General features: G+C 43.6%; 1 protein-coding gene across 6 annotated transcripts in view; it reads right to left on the bottom strand.

The window, feature by feature from the left end:
* mapk8ip3 (mitogen-activated protein kinase 8 interacting protein 3) overlaps positions 1 to 18,613 on the bottom strand; it is a 212,491-nt gene that overhangs the window by 58,294 nt on the left and 135,584 nt on the right. For all 6 annotated transcript variants that reach the window (XM_060840465.1, XM_060840468.1, XM_060840469.1 and 3 more), the window contains 3 exons: positions 16,392 to 16,568; positions 10,210 to 10,260; positions 2,700 to 2,826 (listed from right to left, as the gene is read on the bottom strand). In XM_060840465.1, coding sequence (XP_060696448.1) covers positions 2,700 to 2,826; positions 10,210 to 10,260; positions 16,392 to 16,568 — 355 coding nt within the window. The remainder of the gene's footprint in view (positions 1 to 2,699; positions 2,827 to 10,209; positions 10,261 to 16,391; positions 16,569 to 18,613) is intronic.

The raw sequence follows: 18,613 nt of genomic DNA, 5'->3' as shown, positions 1-18,613 counted from the left end.
ATGGGAAATAATGTATTACCAATGAGCTAACGCAGTGGGAGTCCCATAACAGCCTTTCTTGATTGAATAAAGGCATCACCACAAGCTGCCTCAGGCGGAGGTAAGCACCCAGAGAAACAAGCAGCATGGTCATATTCTGGTCCTACAATCACCGACTATTGGGTACTCACAGAGTGACAGTCCTTTCAATTCAAGGTTAGAGTTATAATAGCACAAGCATTCATAGCTGAAAATGTGTTGCTGGTTAAAGCACAGCAGGTTAGGCAGCATCCAAGGAACAGGAAATTCGATGTGTCGGGCCAGAGCCCTTTCTATCTCGGGCGACCGACTCAACACAGACATCTACTATAAACTGACTGACTCCCACAGCTACATGGACTACACCTCCTCCCACCCTGCCCCCTGTAAAAACAAAAAGAAAGAAGAAAAAAAAAATTCCTGATGAAGGGCTCTGGCCCGAAACGTCGAATTTCCTGTTCCTTGGGTGCTGCCTAACCTGCTGTGCTTTAACCAGCAACACATTTTCAGCTCTGATCTCCAGCATCTGCAGACCTCACTTTTTACTACAAGCATTCATAGCCAAATGACATGGAGGGACATTCTTATGAGGAGAGGCTGAGTAGGTTGGGCATGCACTCACAGAGGAGTGTGGTGTAACCTTGGTGAAACGTACAAGATTCTTAGGGGACTTGGCTGGATAAACATAGAGAGGCTGTTTCCTCTTACAGAGAATTCAGAACCAGATGGCATAATCCCAGAGAAAAGAGTCACCCATTTAGACAAAGATGAGGAAGAATTTCTTCTCTCAGAGGATAGTAGATTTTTCTTTAAACTGCAGAGGGCAGTTGAGGCTGGGTCATTAAGTATATTCGAGGTTGAAACAGACAGATCTTTAATCAGTGAGGGTTGTGGGGAAAAGGCAGGAAAAAGGAGTTGTCGATATCAGGTCGACCATGATTGTGTTCCACTGCAGAGCAGACTCAATGGGCTGAATGGTCTACTTCTGCTCCTATATCTTATGGTTTAGAAGCAGTCATGACCTCACTGCATGAGAACTGAGGAGATGAATAGCCTACTCCTGTTCCTAATGCTCTTACATTGCAATACCAGATACTGCACACTCATAGGACATTCCCTTGTGCACTATTTTAAGAGATTTTAATCCTCTTAAAGTGGCTGATAAATGAAAATGAGAAAGGGTAAAGTCACCATAGTCTTCCCATACCATACCACAGGGCTATTCTCTCTCATTAGAGAGAAAAGACTGATGGTGGGGGGGGGGGGGGGTTAACAAGAGGGCTCCCCCACACCTCAGGCGAGGGGAGAAGTTGAGAAGGAGAGTCCTTCGTGGTAACCTCAGCTGGTGTGGGATCCGAACCTATGCTGTCGCCATTACTCTGCATTGCAAACCAGCCATCCTCCCAACTAAGCTAACTGACCCCTAAGTGAACTGGAGTATTGCTAAAGATAAGGAGACATTCTAACTAAAACTTCTCACCAGTCATCAGGATAGATGCAAGAGTGCCAACTTTCCCCCAGGGCAAATCAATCGCGGGCAAAAACAAGGTACTTCAGGGTGAATACAAATTGAAAACTTAAACCACGTTTTTTTAAAGCGATGTATGGACAAATTAAATATTTGCATAATCTAATATTAAATACCTTTGTGACTAAGGTGACGCAGTGTGTGATGACATTAGACCCTTCTCACTGTACTCTATACTTGAGTGCACAGGACAATAAAATCTAAATTTAAACAAGCCGGAATCATACTGCAATGTCAAACATCTCTGGCAGCATAGAATTTCTAATAGCATGCGTTAAGAGGTTAGCACTTGAATAGGTTCCACTACATTCCAATCAGCAATCATGTCTAGCTGAAAACATTTCAATCTCAGGCACTGAATGGTGGATAAGGACAGAATGTGGAGATATGCACCAACGTAAACAGAATACTGAAGACAGTAAGGACTGCAGGTGCTGGGAGGTTAGAGTCAGTAAGATGTGAAGCTGGAAAAGCACACAGGTCAGACAACATCTGAGCAGCAGGAAAATCAACATTTTGGGTGAAAACCCTTTGTCAGGACTGGGGAGGCCTCACCTCTTCCCTCTATTTACTTCTGAGCTCCACTCCCCCTCGGGGAGAAAACGAGGACTCCAGATGCTGGAGATCAGAGTTGAAAAGTGTGGTGCTGGAAAAGCACAGCGGGTCAGGCAGCATCCGGGGATCAGCTCCTCATCAGGAATGATGACAAGCAGCAATGTATTACATTCCAGATGAAGAGCTTATGCTCGAAACGTCGACTCTCCTGCTCCTCGGATGCTGCCTGACTGGCTGCGCTATTCCAGCGCCACACTTTTTGACCCTCCCCTCCCCCTCCCCAGTCCTGACGAAGGGTTTCAGCCTGAAACAATGCTGTCTGACCCTATTGTGCTTTTCCAGCCTCACGTCTGATTGACCCAGAACACTGGAGATAACCAACAGGTCCAGTATCAGCTGCAAAGAGGGAGACTGGCGTCTCCAATCCAGCGACCCTTCGTCAGAGCTCTCTGGACCTGAAACATGGACTCTGCTTTCTCACCCTGCAGATGCTGCCTAGTTTCTTTGGCACTCTCTGGTTTCACTCCTGACCTCCAGCAGTGGTGTATCTCGCGTTTTATCCCTCTGCAGGAGAGACTTTCCTGTCTCCAGGCCGTACCTGTTTGTACTTGGCTGGGAGGCTCCAGCCACAGGCCTGCAGTCGGCCATCATCGTTCCTGACGTGGTCCCTGACCTGGCGGTACTGCTCGCGTTTCAGCTCCCGCCGAGCACTCGACGTGCAGTCGCTACGGAGAAAACCAAACACAAAATCAGCAGAGAAAACTCCAAGGGAATGAGAGTGAGCAGGGAAACGGCAATCCAAGTGGCTGTGCAGTTAAACCTACCCTGAGCTACATTTTGTGCTTCAGCATCGCAAACACTCCAAATCTTTTCAAAAGATGCACCTTCAACCTCATTACACCCAAAAAGAATTTCCACAGCGACTGTGACAAAATGATCTTCGACCCGAAACTCCCACTGTCTGTCTCTGTTGATACTACCAGACCTGCCAAATATTTTCCAGCACTTCCTGCTGTGTGTGTGTGTGTGTGTGTGTGTGTGTGTGTGTGTGTGTGTGTATAGGATGCCAGCCATTCATCAGAGTTGCATGTTCCAGTTTTCTTTGGGTCTTTCCATCAGCCAACTAACCTAACATGCAGTCACAGCTCACTGGGGCAACCATAACCAGTTGTTAAACAGGGAAAGTAACTCTGCTCCCCTCTAAACAATTTCTCGATCCAATTAAGTATGAGCAGCTCAGATTCTGACCCAGGGAGGTGCCTGTTAGTACAGGGAATTTGATAGCAATAGAAAGAATTGTTATTGAACGAATAGCCTCTTTCCACACTAAGCTAGGAGTTGCTTTGTACGCAGCAGTCATTGCGCACAAAGCAAATCATAGCATAGTGTGGAAAGATGCTATTCGGCCCAACGAGTCCACACTGACCCTCAGAACAGCATCCCTCTCAGACCCTAAACCTTGTTACCCAATACTTCCCACGCCTAACCGACACGGTCTGTATATCCCTAGACACGGTGGGCAATTTAGTATGGCCAATCCACCCTAACCTACACATAGAATCATAGAGATGTGCAGCATGAAAACAGACCCTTCGTCCAACTCATCCATGTCGACCAGATATCCTAAATTAATCTAGTCCCATTTGCCAGCACTTGGCTCATACGGCTTCCTATTCATATAGCCATCCAGATGCCTTTTAAATGTAAATGTACCAGCCTCCACTTCCTCTGGCAGTTCATTCCATACATGCACCACCCTCTGTGTAAATAAGTTGACCCTCAGGTCTCTTTTTAAATCACTCCCCTCTCACCTTAAACCTATGCCTTCTATTTCTGGACTGTCCCACCCCAGGGAAAAGGCCTTGTCTATTCATCCTGTCCATGTCCCTCATGATTTTATAGACCTCGATAAGGTCATCCCTTAAGCTCCAACGCTCCAGGGAAAACATCCCCAGCCTATTCAGCCTCTCCCTATAGCTCAAACCTTCCAGCCCTTTAGACTGTGGGAGGAAACCAGACCAACCAGAGGACATGCAGACACGGGGAGAATGTGCAAAACCCACACAGACATCTGTGGCTGATTAGGCCACTTTTGGAATATTGTTTGCAAATCTGTCTCCTTCCAATCGGAAAGATGTTGTGAAACTTGAAAGGGTTCAGAAAAGATTTACAAGGATGCTGCCAGGGTTGGAGGGTTTGAACTATAGGGAGAAGCTGAATAGGCTGGGGCTGTTTTCCCTGGAGTGTCAGAGGATGAGGGGTGACCGTATAGAGGTTTATAAAATCATGGAATGGTATGTAGACAAGATCTTTTCCCTGGGGTGGGGGTGTCCAGAACTAGAGGGCATAGGTTTAAGGGGAGAGGGGAAAGAAATAAAAGAGACCTAAGAGGCAATGTTTTCACACAGAGGGTGGTGCATGTATGGAATGAGCTGCCAGAGGAAGTGGTGGAGGCTGGTACAATTACTACATTTAAAAGACATTTGGATGGGTATATGAATAGGAAGAGTTTAGAGGGATATGGGTTGGGTGCTGGCAGGTGAGACTAGATTGGGTTGGGATATCTGGTCACCATGGACGGGTTGGACCAAAGGGTCTGTTTCCATGCTGTACATCTCTATGACTGTATGTAATCGAGCCTGGGTCCCTGGTGCTGTAAAGCAGCAGTGCTAACCAATAAGTCACCGTGCCACCCTATCAGACTGTAATAGGAAGACAGAAATAAACAGTGCAGTGAGAGAGAGATAATGAAAAGGTCAGAACTAGTTTTTTAAAAAATCTCTACCAGTAATTAAAATCAGAACAAATTTTCTTAATCTACATCTTAATTAGACAAATCAGATGTGCGAGAGTAACGTGAATTTGTAGAATGCATCAGGTGCTGCTTCTTAGAGCATCACCATTGTAGATCCTATCTAGGAACATGTTGTTCTAGACCTAGTAATGTGTAATGAGAAAGGATTAAACAGTGATCCGGTAGTTAAGGATCCACTAGATAGTAGTGATCACAACACGGTAGAATTTCAATTTCAGTTTTAACAAGAACAACTCTGGTCTCAAACCAGTTTCTTGAACTCAACCAAGAACAATTAGGCAGAAAAGGTTGTGTAACAAGGGATTGGAAAACAGACCAAGGGGAAGGTTAGTCATTGAGCAGTGGCAGACATTTAATAATGAGGCACAGCAAAACCATCTTCTGGTCAAAAATAAACTTGAGAAGGAGGTTGAACCATTCACAAAAGCTGTCAAGGAGAAAATACAATCAAAATGTAAAGCAAGGAAGTGTTAGTGGTAGGCCAGAGGATTGAGAAGTTTATTTAGGAACCATCTGTGGATAACTAAAAAGTTAATGGAAAGAGAGAAGAGTGATTACAAAAAGAACTGGCAAAAAATATTTAAACAAAGGGTTTTTACAGAAATAAGAAAAAGTAGCTGAAGGAGGTGTGGGACCCTTGAAGGATACACCTCGCGAACTGATAACAGGGAACCAACTGATAATTTAAATCAATATTTTGCAATGACTTTCATGGTGGGAAGAATGCTAAAAATATCCCAAAGATAACAGACCAGCAAAGTGACAAAGGAAAGATCTTGTAACAGTAACAGAAATTACTGGAGAAACTCAGCAGGTCTGGCAGCATCGGTAGAGAGTAAGCAGAGTTGACATTTTGGCACTAGTGACCCCTCTTCACTTTTCTTGCTTTCTCTCTATAGATGCTACCAGACCTGCTGAGTTTTACCAGCAATTTGTTTTTTGTTCAAATTTCCAACATCCGGAGTTCTTTGGGTTTTATTTTTATCACGTTACAGTCTCTATCATGAGGGACAAAGTATTTGACAAACTGATGGATCTAAAGGCAGACAATTTTCTGGAATGTGATGGCCTGCAACTCAGGGTTTCAAAGAGAGAGGCTGGAGAGATAGTTGACTCCAGAGCTCACTGGTTTTCAGCAGATTTGAAAACTGGCAATGTGATGCCTCTATCAAGTTATGTTGACACTGAAGGCAGTTCAAGGTAGATTCATGAGGGCAACTGCTGGAGTGAAAGACTGACTAATCAAGAACGGCTAAACAGTTCAGGCCTTTTTATTCATCAGGAGTTAGAACAACGCGAGCTGATCTTATTGAAACATACAAGATTCTGAGGTGGCTGGACATGGTACAGATTGAGCTTACGACAGCACAGTCATGGTGAGCTGAAGGGCCTGTTCCTGTGCTGTACAGTTTGGTGTTCTGAAAGGTTTCCACTCGCAAGGAAATCTCCGATCTCGTTACAGAACAAGGTGATGAGCATTTAGGAGGAATCTCTTCTCTTGAATGTATGGAATTCTCTACCCCACAGAGTTGTGGGAGCGAAACCACTGGAAATATTTAAGAAGGAGGGAGATAGACTTTTAAAATATCAAGGAGCTGTGGGTTGTGAGGAACTGGCACAAGAAAGCAGTTGAGGCCTGAGGGAGATCAGCCACTATCTTATTGAATGGTGGAGCTGGTGTAAGGGGCTCTATGGGCCTCTTCCTCCCATTTCTGATGTTCTGGGATCCAAGGAAAGGAAACATTCTGGTGCCTGGCCTTTCCTCAGCAACTCCTGACTGAGGATATCAGCTTCCCCATTTAAGTCTTAATTATAATTGCAGTGAGGTATTCAGAGCAAAAGAACTTCGTTGAAATTTAAGTAAAACTCTAAGAGCCTCAGTCAAACTGCAACAAAATCATCAGAGGCAGAAAGCTAAAGTGGAAAAAAAACCCATCAAACCTGGCAGATACCTGCAGCATCTCCTTCATGCTAAATGAAACCAATAGAGAAAACCTCAGCACCAGCAACATTCAGTGTGTTCCTTTCTTTTCAACAATGCCCACACTTTAAACAATGATTCCATTCAATACCCATTTTTAACGATTCCCCCCAAATTATCCTGCAGGAATACAGAACACAGAGGCACATCTTGAAATAAAGACCTTAATGATGCCTTTGTATCATGCTCAATGTGGATATGACCATGTTTGATAATCCCAATTTGTCTCCTAAAGATTTACTTTAATTCACAGACCATAGAACTTCTACAGTGTGGAAACAGGCCATTCAGCCCAACAAGTGCACATCAACTCTCCTCAAAGCATCTCACCCAGACTCACCTGCCTGCCCTATTGTTGTAACTCTACATTTTCCCATGACTAATCCATCTAACTTGTCAATCCCTCGACACTATTGGCAATTTAGCATGGCCAATTCACCTAATCTGCACATTCCTAGACACTGAATAAGTTGCCAAGGCCAATCCACCTAACGTTCCCATCTTTGGACTGTGGGAGGAAACCGGAGCACCCGGAGGAAACCTACACAGACACGGGGGAAATGTGCAAACTCCACACAGACAGTTGCCCGAGGGTGGAATCAAACCCGGGTCCCTGACACCATGAGGCAGCAGTCCTAACCACTGAGCCACCATGCCACACTTACAGCACAGAAAGAGGCCCTTTGACCCATCATGTATATGCTGGACATCTAACATCGATTGGTTCTAATCTCATTTTCCAGTATGTGACCCATAGCCTTATAAGCTATGGCTGTGCGAGTGTTCATCTAAATAGCCCTTCAATGTCCTGAGTCTCTGCCTCAAATCACTGTTCCAGACAGTGAGTTCCATCACCCTCGTGGGAAAATAAACTCCTCAAACCTCCTGCTCCTTGCCTTAAAACTGTGGCCCTGGTTTCTGACCATTCTACTAAGGGGAAACATTTCACCTGATTTAGACAGCCTATGCCATTCAGAACCTTGTAAACCTCAATAAAGACCGGCCAGCCTTCTCCACTCTGAAGATAAACAACCCCAGCCTATGCAGTCTCTCTTCAGAGCTGAATCACTCCATCCCAGGCAACATCCTGGTGAATTCCCTCCGCACCCGTTCCAGTGCAATCACATCCTTCCTATAGTATGGTGACCAGAACCGCACGCAGTACCCAGCTGATAGGTGGGTCGGAAATATTAATATTTTGCAATTATACTTGAGCGAACGTCAATCTCAGAGAAGTCGACCCCCTATTTTTGGGCCAAAAAAATCTGGAATTTTTCCATACATTTCATGTAAAAGTCAACCCTGGTTCAAACGTAGAACAATACAGGCCCTTTGGCCCATAATGTCATGCCAAGCATTTTTTCTTAATCTAACATCAACCTAACCTACACACCCCTCAATTTACTGCCGTCCATGTGCTTGTTCAGCACTTGCTTAAATCTCCCTAATGTTTCTGATTCTACTACCACCCCTGACAGTGCATTCCACACACCCACCACTCTCAGTGAAGAACCTATCTCTGACACTTCCCCTAAACATTCCTCCAATCACCTTCAAATTCTGACCCCTTGTGACAGCCATTTCTGCCCTGGGGAAAAGTCCCTGGCTATTAACTCTATCTCTGCCTTCACAGATGACTCACAAATATTGATTTGTTATGGTATTATCCTGTATATAAATGTTACAATGAGGAAATTAATTTTCCTTTCTGTGCTATTATGTGTTTTGATATACAATATACAGCAGTTTGGTGCCAAAGTTTAAAATACCAGAGTCGGGTGAGAACCTCCCTTTGTGTGCAGCTCAGCTGAGCTCAGTTCCCTTGTAGCTCTTGTGGAATACAGTTACATATCTCGTTGAGGTTTTGAAATTCCTTTATCATTTTGTGTAAAAGTGAAGTAGAATAACTCGATGCACGATGGAGAGAAAACATACTCAAAAGGAGGCAGCGTGTGGGCTCCATCTGTGAATGGATTGTTGGTTCATGGAAGGAAATCAATCAAGGAAGGTCACTATTTTCAAATCATTCAAGGAACGTGGAATTTTGAATGCATTGGACAGTGCAGAGGACGATTATCATTGGGATGATATAGAAGCAATGGCAGAACCTCTCACAATGGACAGCGAAGATGAATATCATTCATCCTGATGGTTATGAAGCTTTATTTGGTGCTGAACAGGATTATGCAGGATTTTAATGAACTTTTATACCTGACATGTTTAAGATTCACATGAAACGGAATCAAAGCCGTATTATATTTCTACTTCACATTTTCTACGTACAAATAAAAGCTTGTTAATTTTTTTGTTTTGACTGTCTTTATCCAGTAATTACTGTAATTGATTGTGTTTCTTTTTCTTTATTCATTTAGAGATCGACTGGGCGTCTGCTAACGATACGGTATTTTGGGTGTTAGCATCAATTTCAGCTCCTGAAAAGTAGTATCTATGTAAAAGTCGACCCTATAAATTTAACCTTAAAAAAAACCAAAATGATGCAATTTTTCCACAAGTATGTACAGTATTTTAAGGAAGCCTGCAGTCTGAACAAGTTTAATAAGATTTAACTAGTTTTACAGATTTTAATGTGGGTTTCTCAGGTGCTGGGAGGTAAGAAGTAGGTGTGTGAGGTTAGTTCAATTTATAAAAAACATTAACATCTGACCAAACTCTCACCACCTGTTACTGTGTGAGAAACACCCTCTATTGTCCTGAATATGTTGCTGAATATCTATCGGATCACAACTTTGCATACAAAGGGCAGCTACTCCCCTGACCCAGAAAGACAGCAGTAGTTGCTGACCAGAAGTTGTATGATGTGGAATATTTAGGCTCAATAAACACAGACAGCTATACTGGTAAAAACAAAGTGTGCACAGCCTCAGAGTAGCAATGACCTTGTTTGATTTTTCCATGGATTTTGAGACATAATGTTCTGTACAAACCTAGAGCAGCCCTTACAATCACATCTTGCCTTTAATAATAAATATGCACTTCCACACACTTTGCTAAAACCTGAACTTCCACACCGAGACAAGTCAAAGTGAAGATCAGCCACTCTCAAAACCCTATGTAGCCCCAGAGCTCAAATCCAAGCAGCCTATTGTCAGAATCGACTTCACATGAAAGTCACTCCACAATGCTTTTTAAAAATCAGTACTATCATCCTGAACAACACCATCTGTAAAGGTACCCCCAAGGGATGAGTGCTCAATAACTGCCTGCCTGGCTGGACCCCGAACATCCTCAATTCAAGTCCCCCAGCTGTGACCCCTAACCCTGGTAAAACCCCAAGCAGCTGACATGCCGTACACTTGTTCATTATCTGGGTCTGGTTTCTTCTCCTCCTTAGGAACTTTCTGTCTACAAAAAGAAAACATAAATTTCAAATTAACAAAACATATATAATGGAAAATAAAAATACACACTTCTCTGAAAGAAAGATTGTCTGCAATAGGGCATGCTTCAAGAAATGGAAAGGAGTTGTTCAAAATAAAACGGTGTCTGTTATACAGTTGCTGATCATGAACTGAAAGGTTTGAATGCTGCACATCCTCTGCTTCTGCCATATTTTCAGCATTTTTTTAAAAATTCTCTCTGAACTTATATCTGCTGCTTTGTTCTGTGACATTCGTTCAATGTTTTTCATTTTGCTCAACTTCATAACTTCACTATCCTGCCCCTGAAATGTTCATACTTCTTTCAAATTATAATTCCAAAGTCTCCTCACCAGCTCATCCTCATAACATTGGTTCTCCCGAAACACATAGCCAATATCTGCATTACAAGTAAGTGAGTGAAATGTTCCAACATGCTTCGAGTGGGCTTTGCGTTACTTCACTCGTCTTTTCTGTGACCACAGAATTACTGAACTGTTACAGTGCAGGTGGTGGTCATTTGGCCCATCATTTACCTGGTACCAAATCTCCTGCTGTTTTCCTCTGTAACCCTGCAAGTTATTTTACTTCAAAATAATTATCCAGCACTGTCTTGAACACCTGACCTTGATCCTGCATCCACCACATGTCCAGGCAGCACATTCCAGACCAAAGCTGCATGCCGTGTGAAAAAAAAGTTTGTACTTCATCCTTCTTTATTTGTCTTTGCAATGCTGCAATTGCACCAGCCTCCACCACTTCCTCTGGCAGCTCATTCTATACATGCAGCAGCTTCTACGTGAAAAGTTGACTCTCAGCTCCCTTTCCCCTTAAACCTATGCCCTCTAGTTCTGGACTCCCCCACCTCAGGGAAAAGACCTTGTCTATTTATCCTATCCATGCCCCTTAAAATTTTATAAACCTCTATAAAAGGCCACCCCCTCAGTCTCTGACGATCCAGGGAAAAACAGCCCCAGCCTTTTCAGCCTCTCCCTGTAGCTCAAAACCTCCAACCCTGGCAACATCCTCGTAAATCTTTTCTGAATATTACTTTTAGTCAAAGTTTTCCACTAGTCACTCTGCTGTGCACCCTAATGTTTGTAAGTTCCCTGAAAGGTACACACAATGCATGTGTAAATAAATACATAACTGTTTTAAGTGTATACTAAGAATAATTTTAGTCTTGAGGAGTCTTATTTAGATGCCCCATTTAAAATATGTATTTTAATTGAAATAGTTGGAACAAAAACAGATGGGAATTCTTATCCCGTTCGCACATTTATCAAAATCAAACTTGTTTTTTTCAGTGAAAACCACATCAAGGCTTAACAAAGTATTCATTCCTTGGATTTACTATATTTTTATATAGAAAGGGGTGGGAGATCTAGTTTTTTTTAAAAAGCTCAGAGTGACACTTTAATACACGACTGAGGGAGTGCTAGACAAACAGAGCTACCTTCTTATGACTCAAATGTTAAACCAAGGTTCAGCCTGCCCTCTCAGGTTGGCATGTAATAATATTATCCAAAGAAGAGCATAGGCATGCTGACCAACACTTCACACAAAACAGATTATCTGATCATTGTCACACTGTGGGATCATCTGTGGGAGCTTGCTGCTGTGTCTCCAACATCACAACCCAACTTTGAAAGCCATTTCATTGGCTGTAAATCACCTTACCCCTTCTTTAGATTGTGGAATTAAGCACTTTGTAAATGCAAGTTTTAGACAAATGCATTTTAAACTCTCCGGAGTTTGGTTAATAGAACAAAGCGTCATCTATACAGATGAGGAAGCCATGATCATTCTATTCCTGTTGTTCTGAAAACAAAAGTCATTTCTAATGCAGATTTCAGGGTATCACAGCTCAGTTATCTCCAATATCAACAGTAAATTACCCTTCAGTCTGCTCCAAGGCCCAGGTATTTACGAGAGGGGGAAGAAGGTGTGGATGACTGTCGGGATTTCAGGGAAGCAGCTGCTCAGAATGGAGGTCAGCCACTGTGACAGGGGATAGAGAGGGGTCACAATAGACAAAAAGGAGGAGAAAGGATTTCTTGAGAGGCTGAGAGAAGGATCCATAAAGTCCAGTGGTTAAGAAGTTTTCTGGAGCCAGTGTGTCCCACTTCCTTTTGGTTTCTAGATTTCCCAAGCCTCGAAAAACACCTGGCATCAAAAATTTAAATTTCAGCGTCTACTTGTCAACCAATCAGCAGCCCCCTCTCATTATTGGGCATTCTTGTAAATTATCCAGAGGAGTGCAAGTCAACTATCTTTGACAAGACATGCCCTTTTTCCAGCAATACTCAAGATCTGAGCTAACCTAACCACTCTAATTTAAATATTTTAACCAAGTGTCCTCACCTCTCCAAGTCAGGACACTCGGACAGCTTGAAACATCCATCATGGGTGTTCCCCAACTTTTGGATTTAACTAAAATTGTACCAGGAATGAGGGATTTTAGTTCTGTAGAGGGATTAGGGAAAATGGGATTGCTCATCTTAGTGCAGCGGAAATTAACAGGGGATTGATAAAGCTGTTCCAAAGATGATGGTCTCTTGATGAACCAAAGAGGGAGAAATTATTTCCTGTCACATGGGGATAGTCATCCAGAAGTCTCAAAATAATTGGAAAGAAAACCAAACGAAGTAAGGAAACATTTCTCTATGGGCATAATTTTCTGCGGTTTTTTTCTAAATGTGGGGCTGATTACATTAGGGGGAAGGTAACATGCTCCTCCCACTGACAGGATAACTCAGAAATAAAACAAAGACTTGAAGGTGCTGATGATCTGGAACAAAACAAAACTGTTGGAGAAATTCAGCTGGTCCGGCACACATCTGTGGAAAGAAAACTCGAGTCAACGTCTCAGGTCTGGCCACTTTTCTTCAGGACCTACCTAAGGAATCACTGGAGCCGAAACGTTAACTCTGTTTTCATTCTGGAGTTGCTGTCAGAGCTGATGAGTTTCTCCAGCAATTTCTGTTGAAGTTGGCAGGATAATGAACCAATTGGTGGGCACCCAGTTGAATTAAGAACTGACAGATGATCTTGAGTGGGTTTCTCGGACTATCTCAGACTTGTCATTGGCATCCTGGGTTGCCAAAAGGTACCGGCCATTGGTTTTGGGATCCTAATACCCTTTGGTCAAGATCTAATCCTCAGGATAAGGTGGCAAGTCATTTTTAATCTGATTTCAGTGGGTAGAGAGGGGTTGGAGGCAAGGGACAGGGATGTTTGGGTTTTTAAAGAGGGAACGTCAATGGTGCCCCTATCCACGCTTCTGACTGTGTCTACATTGGAGCAATCAGAGGCTGTCCCAAACCTGCCAGGACAGACGCCACAGTTGGGCACCTTTCCCTACCCCCATCGTGTCACTTTAGCTTTTGATCTTTTTAAAATTCTGAATTGCAATGAAAAAGCACAGTTTTGAAACCCAGAGGTTTACAAGGATGGATGAAAGAAAGGAATCTGATGCCTTTTGTGAACCCAGTTTGTGAAGGTGTGGGCGCCTGCAGAGTGCAGATGAACCGGAGCTGAAGGGTTGCATACAAGTGGAGCTGGTTTGTGGACTAGGGACCAATTACCAACAGTCTTTGCCTGCCAATTAACTGAACAGTGAGAGCTGTGAGCAAAACAGAAAACAAGACAGACTCGCTGTGGGGGGCACATGACTGGGGAAGGCCTGAAGGAGCCACTAATTAAAATTCACCAATGGACCGCTCACCCACACTCAGTTACGGAGGTGATCAGAAGGGAGAGTGAGTTTCTCTCCATGACCACAACATCCAGTTATTTTCCCCTTTCTGGACACTTCAAGGGCAGGGGAAATTGTGCCCAGAGTGGGAAGATTTGGAAAGTTCTATCTTAAGGGATGGTGTAACCAAATACAAAGGGAATTTCTATAAGCCATCAACCTTTACTTCAAGAACACTAATTTGCAGAGTCATGGGAAGTTAGACGGTGTTGCTCGAGTATTTTGGACAAAGGGCAGCACAGGGACAATGGGCAAAAGGCCTCTTTAGATGTCACAGCATTCTAACGACTCCACCTACTGTAAACCAATCCAAGCCCAGAGCTCAGGATGACACCATCCTGTAAAAGTGCACATTGCCATAGCGACCAAGTGAACTGTAACCCAGGACCGCAGGAGGATGGGAAACTTCCACACAGCCTGCTTCCTCATTAAATTGAAGCATTCCTCCAAACCCTCATCAAAATTATTCACTGTATAATATTTATACCCTAGACTTATCCCATATCCCTCTATGGCTTTGTCTCTCCCCATATCTGTAGCTCACCACTAGTCCCACAATCCCCTGAAACGTCTGTGTTCCTCTAACTCTCAGATGCTGAGCATCCCAACTGTACCACCACTTGAGACCATACTTTCAGATGGTTCAGCCTTAAGCTCTGGGAACAGAGTACTAAACCTCTCCTTCTCTGTCCCCTCCTTTAAAAGGGTCGTTGAGAACATAAGAAGAGCGGAAGTAAACCATTCAGTCCTTAGAGCCTGCTATCCCATCCAATGAGATACTCAACCACCTTTGTCTGGGCTATTCCTACATCCCTGATCATATAAACAACTCATTAACCAAGCTTTTGATTATCCACTCCTGTAGCTCAGTGTCACATTTTATTCAATGATACTTCCATGGAATGCTTTGGGACCTTTATTATGTCCGATGCATTTCATGTATACAGTCTTTTGGAAGTGAATGTACTGTGCACCCAACCTCACCCTCAACACCATAAACAACTTACTCATAACCATGTTAATCTCCAGGTTAACTTTCTTTTGTTTGTCCCAGTTGGATCATGTTTTAGAATGGCGAGTTGGGTGTCCTGTAAGGATCCATTTTCAAGTCCATGCGTGCTCTGTCTGAAGGCTCATTGTCTGCTGGTGCTTCACTCTGAGCTGTTTTCATCAGCAGTGGTTAGCCAGTGCGTTTGACTCTCATGGGCAGGACACAGAGCCAGGTCCAAGATGACCTTGGCTGGAATGGGCATCGACCTGCACTGTTGGCATTGAGAACCCTGTCCAGCCAACTGAGCTATCTAGCCCCATCTCACTATGAGGTTACAGGCACCCAACCAGATTCAGTCGAAAGTCAATCATTTGTTAACGTCTACCCATAAAAAGTATATTTAATAAAAAGATTGACTAGGATTAAAAAGTTGAAATTTAAACATACCAACACTCACTCTCATATTAGTAATCAGAGGATAATCAACACAAATAGAAGTCCACTTCACTGTCACCATAGACCTCTTAGTTGTCATACATCTCAATGTGTAACTTTGGAGGATTCACACTTTTGGGAATTAGATCTTTAAAGCAATTTGTGAAATGGTAATCTCTTGAGCTACTCAGTTCTTGAATCTCAAGCCATGTTCCTGTGTTTTGTTTAAAGGAAGAAATTTCCCACTAAGAGTTCTCTTTCAGACGGATCCAAATAAACAAATTCTGATTTTTCTTTATTTTGAAAACGCTCCTCTTTCTCCAGTTTCGTTTCTTCATTCCTCTTTAACTGGGAAAGCGTGGGAGGAGTGTGGTGATTCTAATATCTGGCACACTGCCTGGGTAGCCTTTCTGAAGCTGATAGCATGAGGAGAGGTCAGACATGCTGTGACTGCATCGGGGGTGGATATTAATGCAGCCGCAACATCACTGTCTGGCTCCGTGAACATCCAATTATCAAAATCTCAACAAAACGTACATTTCATGCCACTTTAGTTGAAAACAATGGATCATTATCAAAATATGTACTGTTGGCTCGAACCTTCTTTCAAAAGAAAGAGTGCTGAAGGTGAGATTCCTTCAAAAACACAAGTCCTGATGCTAAGCTCCTTCTGCATGAAAATCAAAATAGATAGCAGCATGACCTTTGCAAACAACCTTTCTTTGACAGTAACCAATCATCACAAATGGAGCAGCAAAATAAAGAAACAAGCAAAGCAAATGAAACATGGAAATGAAACAGCGGAGGTTATGGAAAATCAGCCTAAATATATGCAAATTGAAAAACTTTATAATCAACCCTGAGCCATGGGAGCAGGCTGCATGTTGGAGCTGTACAGGTGGGGCAAGGCCACACCATTTAAGCTGTCACTTACTCCTCGGGCAGGAAGTCTATGGCACGTGTTCGGTCTGCGGTAGATAACTGCGACATGGTGTGGCTCCGCCGCTTGGTGAAGCCAGAAGAGCCATAGGTGTTGGGAGCAGCATAATGAAGAACCGGTGGCCTCTTGGTGGGCTGGGCTGTAGAAGAGGAGCTGAAGAGGCGGCTGAAACTGGAGGAAAAGAGAATAGATAGAGTAACAGGAAAAGAGAACCAGTTTCCTCCTGCAGCCTAATCTTCACAATAATCGCGCAAAAGACATCGCTACTTTTAGTGCATTACAATATCTTTCTTATAATGTATATAACCGAAGTACATCCTGCCTTTTCAACCTTACCCAACATGCAGTAAAGCTCAACACCAATCCTCACCCTCAAATGAGGGCGCAGCACAGTGCTCCTCTGGGATGACGGCTACTTTACACAAGTACCTAAACCACTTTGTTCCTCCACATGAGGGCACAGGCTCAGGGTGAGAGGGGGAAGATATAAAAGGGACCTGAGGGGCAACTTTTTCACACAGAGGGTGCTGCATGTATGGAATGAGCTGCCAGAGGAACTGGAAGAGGCTGGTACAATTATAGCATATGGGCGGCACGGTGGCACAGTGGTTAGCACTGCTGCCTCACAGCGCCAGAGACCCAGGTTCAATTCCCGCTTCAGGCGACTGACTGTGTGGAGTTTGCACGTTCTCCACGTGTCTGCGTGGGTTTCCTCCGGGTGCTCCGGTTTCCTCCCACAGTCCAAAGATGTGCGGGTTAGGTGAATTGGCCATGTTAAATTGCCCGTAGTGTTAGGTAAGGGGTAAATGTAGGGGTATGGGTGGGTTGCGCTTCGGTGGGTCGGTGTGGACTTGTAAGTAATCTAATCTAATCTAAAAGATATCTGGATGGGTATATGAACATGAAGGGTTTAGAGAGATATGGGCCAAGCACTGGCAAATGGGATTAGATTAGGTTGGGATATCTGGTTGGCATGGACCAATTGGACCGAAGGGTCTGTTTCCACACTGTACATCTCGATGACTCTACTGATCTCTCACTTTAAAAAAATATTCCAACATTGGTTCTCCAATTCCAAGTGGGTGAAGTGATACTATGACAAGCTCCTCCGACCTCTCCCCTCGCCTGCTGGACTAAACCTTCTCTCACATTCTCCCAGACGCTAGCCAAAGGAAGGTCATAAAATCTCCAAACAGTGGAAGAGAAGATCACACAGGAATAGTCCAGCTCACTCCTTCCAGATGTCACCAGGAATGGACAGTTTGTGCGAGAGAGAGGGGCTGGATAAGCTGGGACTTTTTTTTTCACTGGAGCGTCAGAGGTGGAGGGGTGACCTGAGAAGTTTATAAAATCATGAGGGGTATAGATAAGGTGAATGGTCGATGTCTTTTCCCTAGCATGGGGGATTTCAAGGCTAAAGGGGCATATTTATAGGGTGAGAGGACAAAGATTTAAAAGGACATGAGGGGCAACTTTTGGATTTTAAAGCACTCAGTGTGGTGAATGAACCTCCAGAATAAGTGGTGGATGTGGATACAGGTACAATCTTTAAAAGACATTTAAATAAGTACATAAATAAGATAGGTTTGGAGGGATATGGGCCAAGCGCAGATAGGTGGGACTAGTTTATTTTGGGATTATGGTCATCATAGGCTGGTTGGACCAAAGGGTCTGTTTCTGTGTTATATGACTCTGAGTAACAAGGACAGAGCTCTGGGAGCACAGCTGCCAACCCAGAAGTGTGACAGACTGATCACTGTCTGTTAACACTGATCAGAATGTCCCGATATATCATTAACCTTGGAAAATGCCACACACGATTATAAATTGTAAGAAAACATGCATTTCAAATTATGGATGTAGGTTTGCTCACCAAGCTGGAAGCTTCATTTCCAGACGTTTCGTCACCCTACTCGGTAACATCTTCAATGGGCCTCCAGACGAAGCACTGTTCGTGATTCCTGCTTTCTATTGATATGTTTGGGTTTCTTTGGGTTGGTGATGTCATTTCCTGTGGTGATGTCATTTCCTGTTCCTTTTCTCAGGGGGTGGTAGATGGGGTCTAACTCGATGCGTTTGTTCAGAGAGTTCCGGTTGGAATGGCATGCTTCTAGGAATTCTCGTGCAAGTCTCTGTTTGGCGTGTCTGAGGACGGATGTGTTGTCCCAGACAAAGTGGTGTCCTTCCTCATCTGTATGTAAGGGTACTTAGTGAGA

The sequence above is a fragment of the Hemiscyllium ocellatum genome, chromosome 20 (genome assembly GCF_020745735.1).
Source record: "Hemiscyllium ocellatum isolate sHemOce1 chromosome 20, sHemOce1.pat.X.cur, whole genome shotgun sequence".
NCBI classification, from domain to species: domain Eukaryota; kingdom Metazoa; phylum Chordata; class Chondrichthyes; order Orectolobiformes; family Hemiscylliidae; genus Hemiscyllium; species Hemiscyllium ocellatum.
Note: the sequence above shows the minus strand (reverse complement) of the source record. Positions and strands in the feature narration are given on the sequence as shown.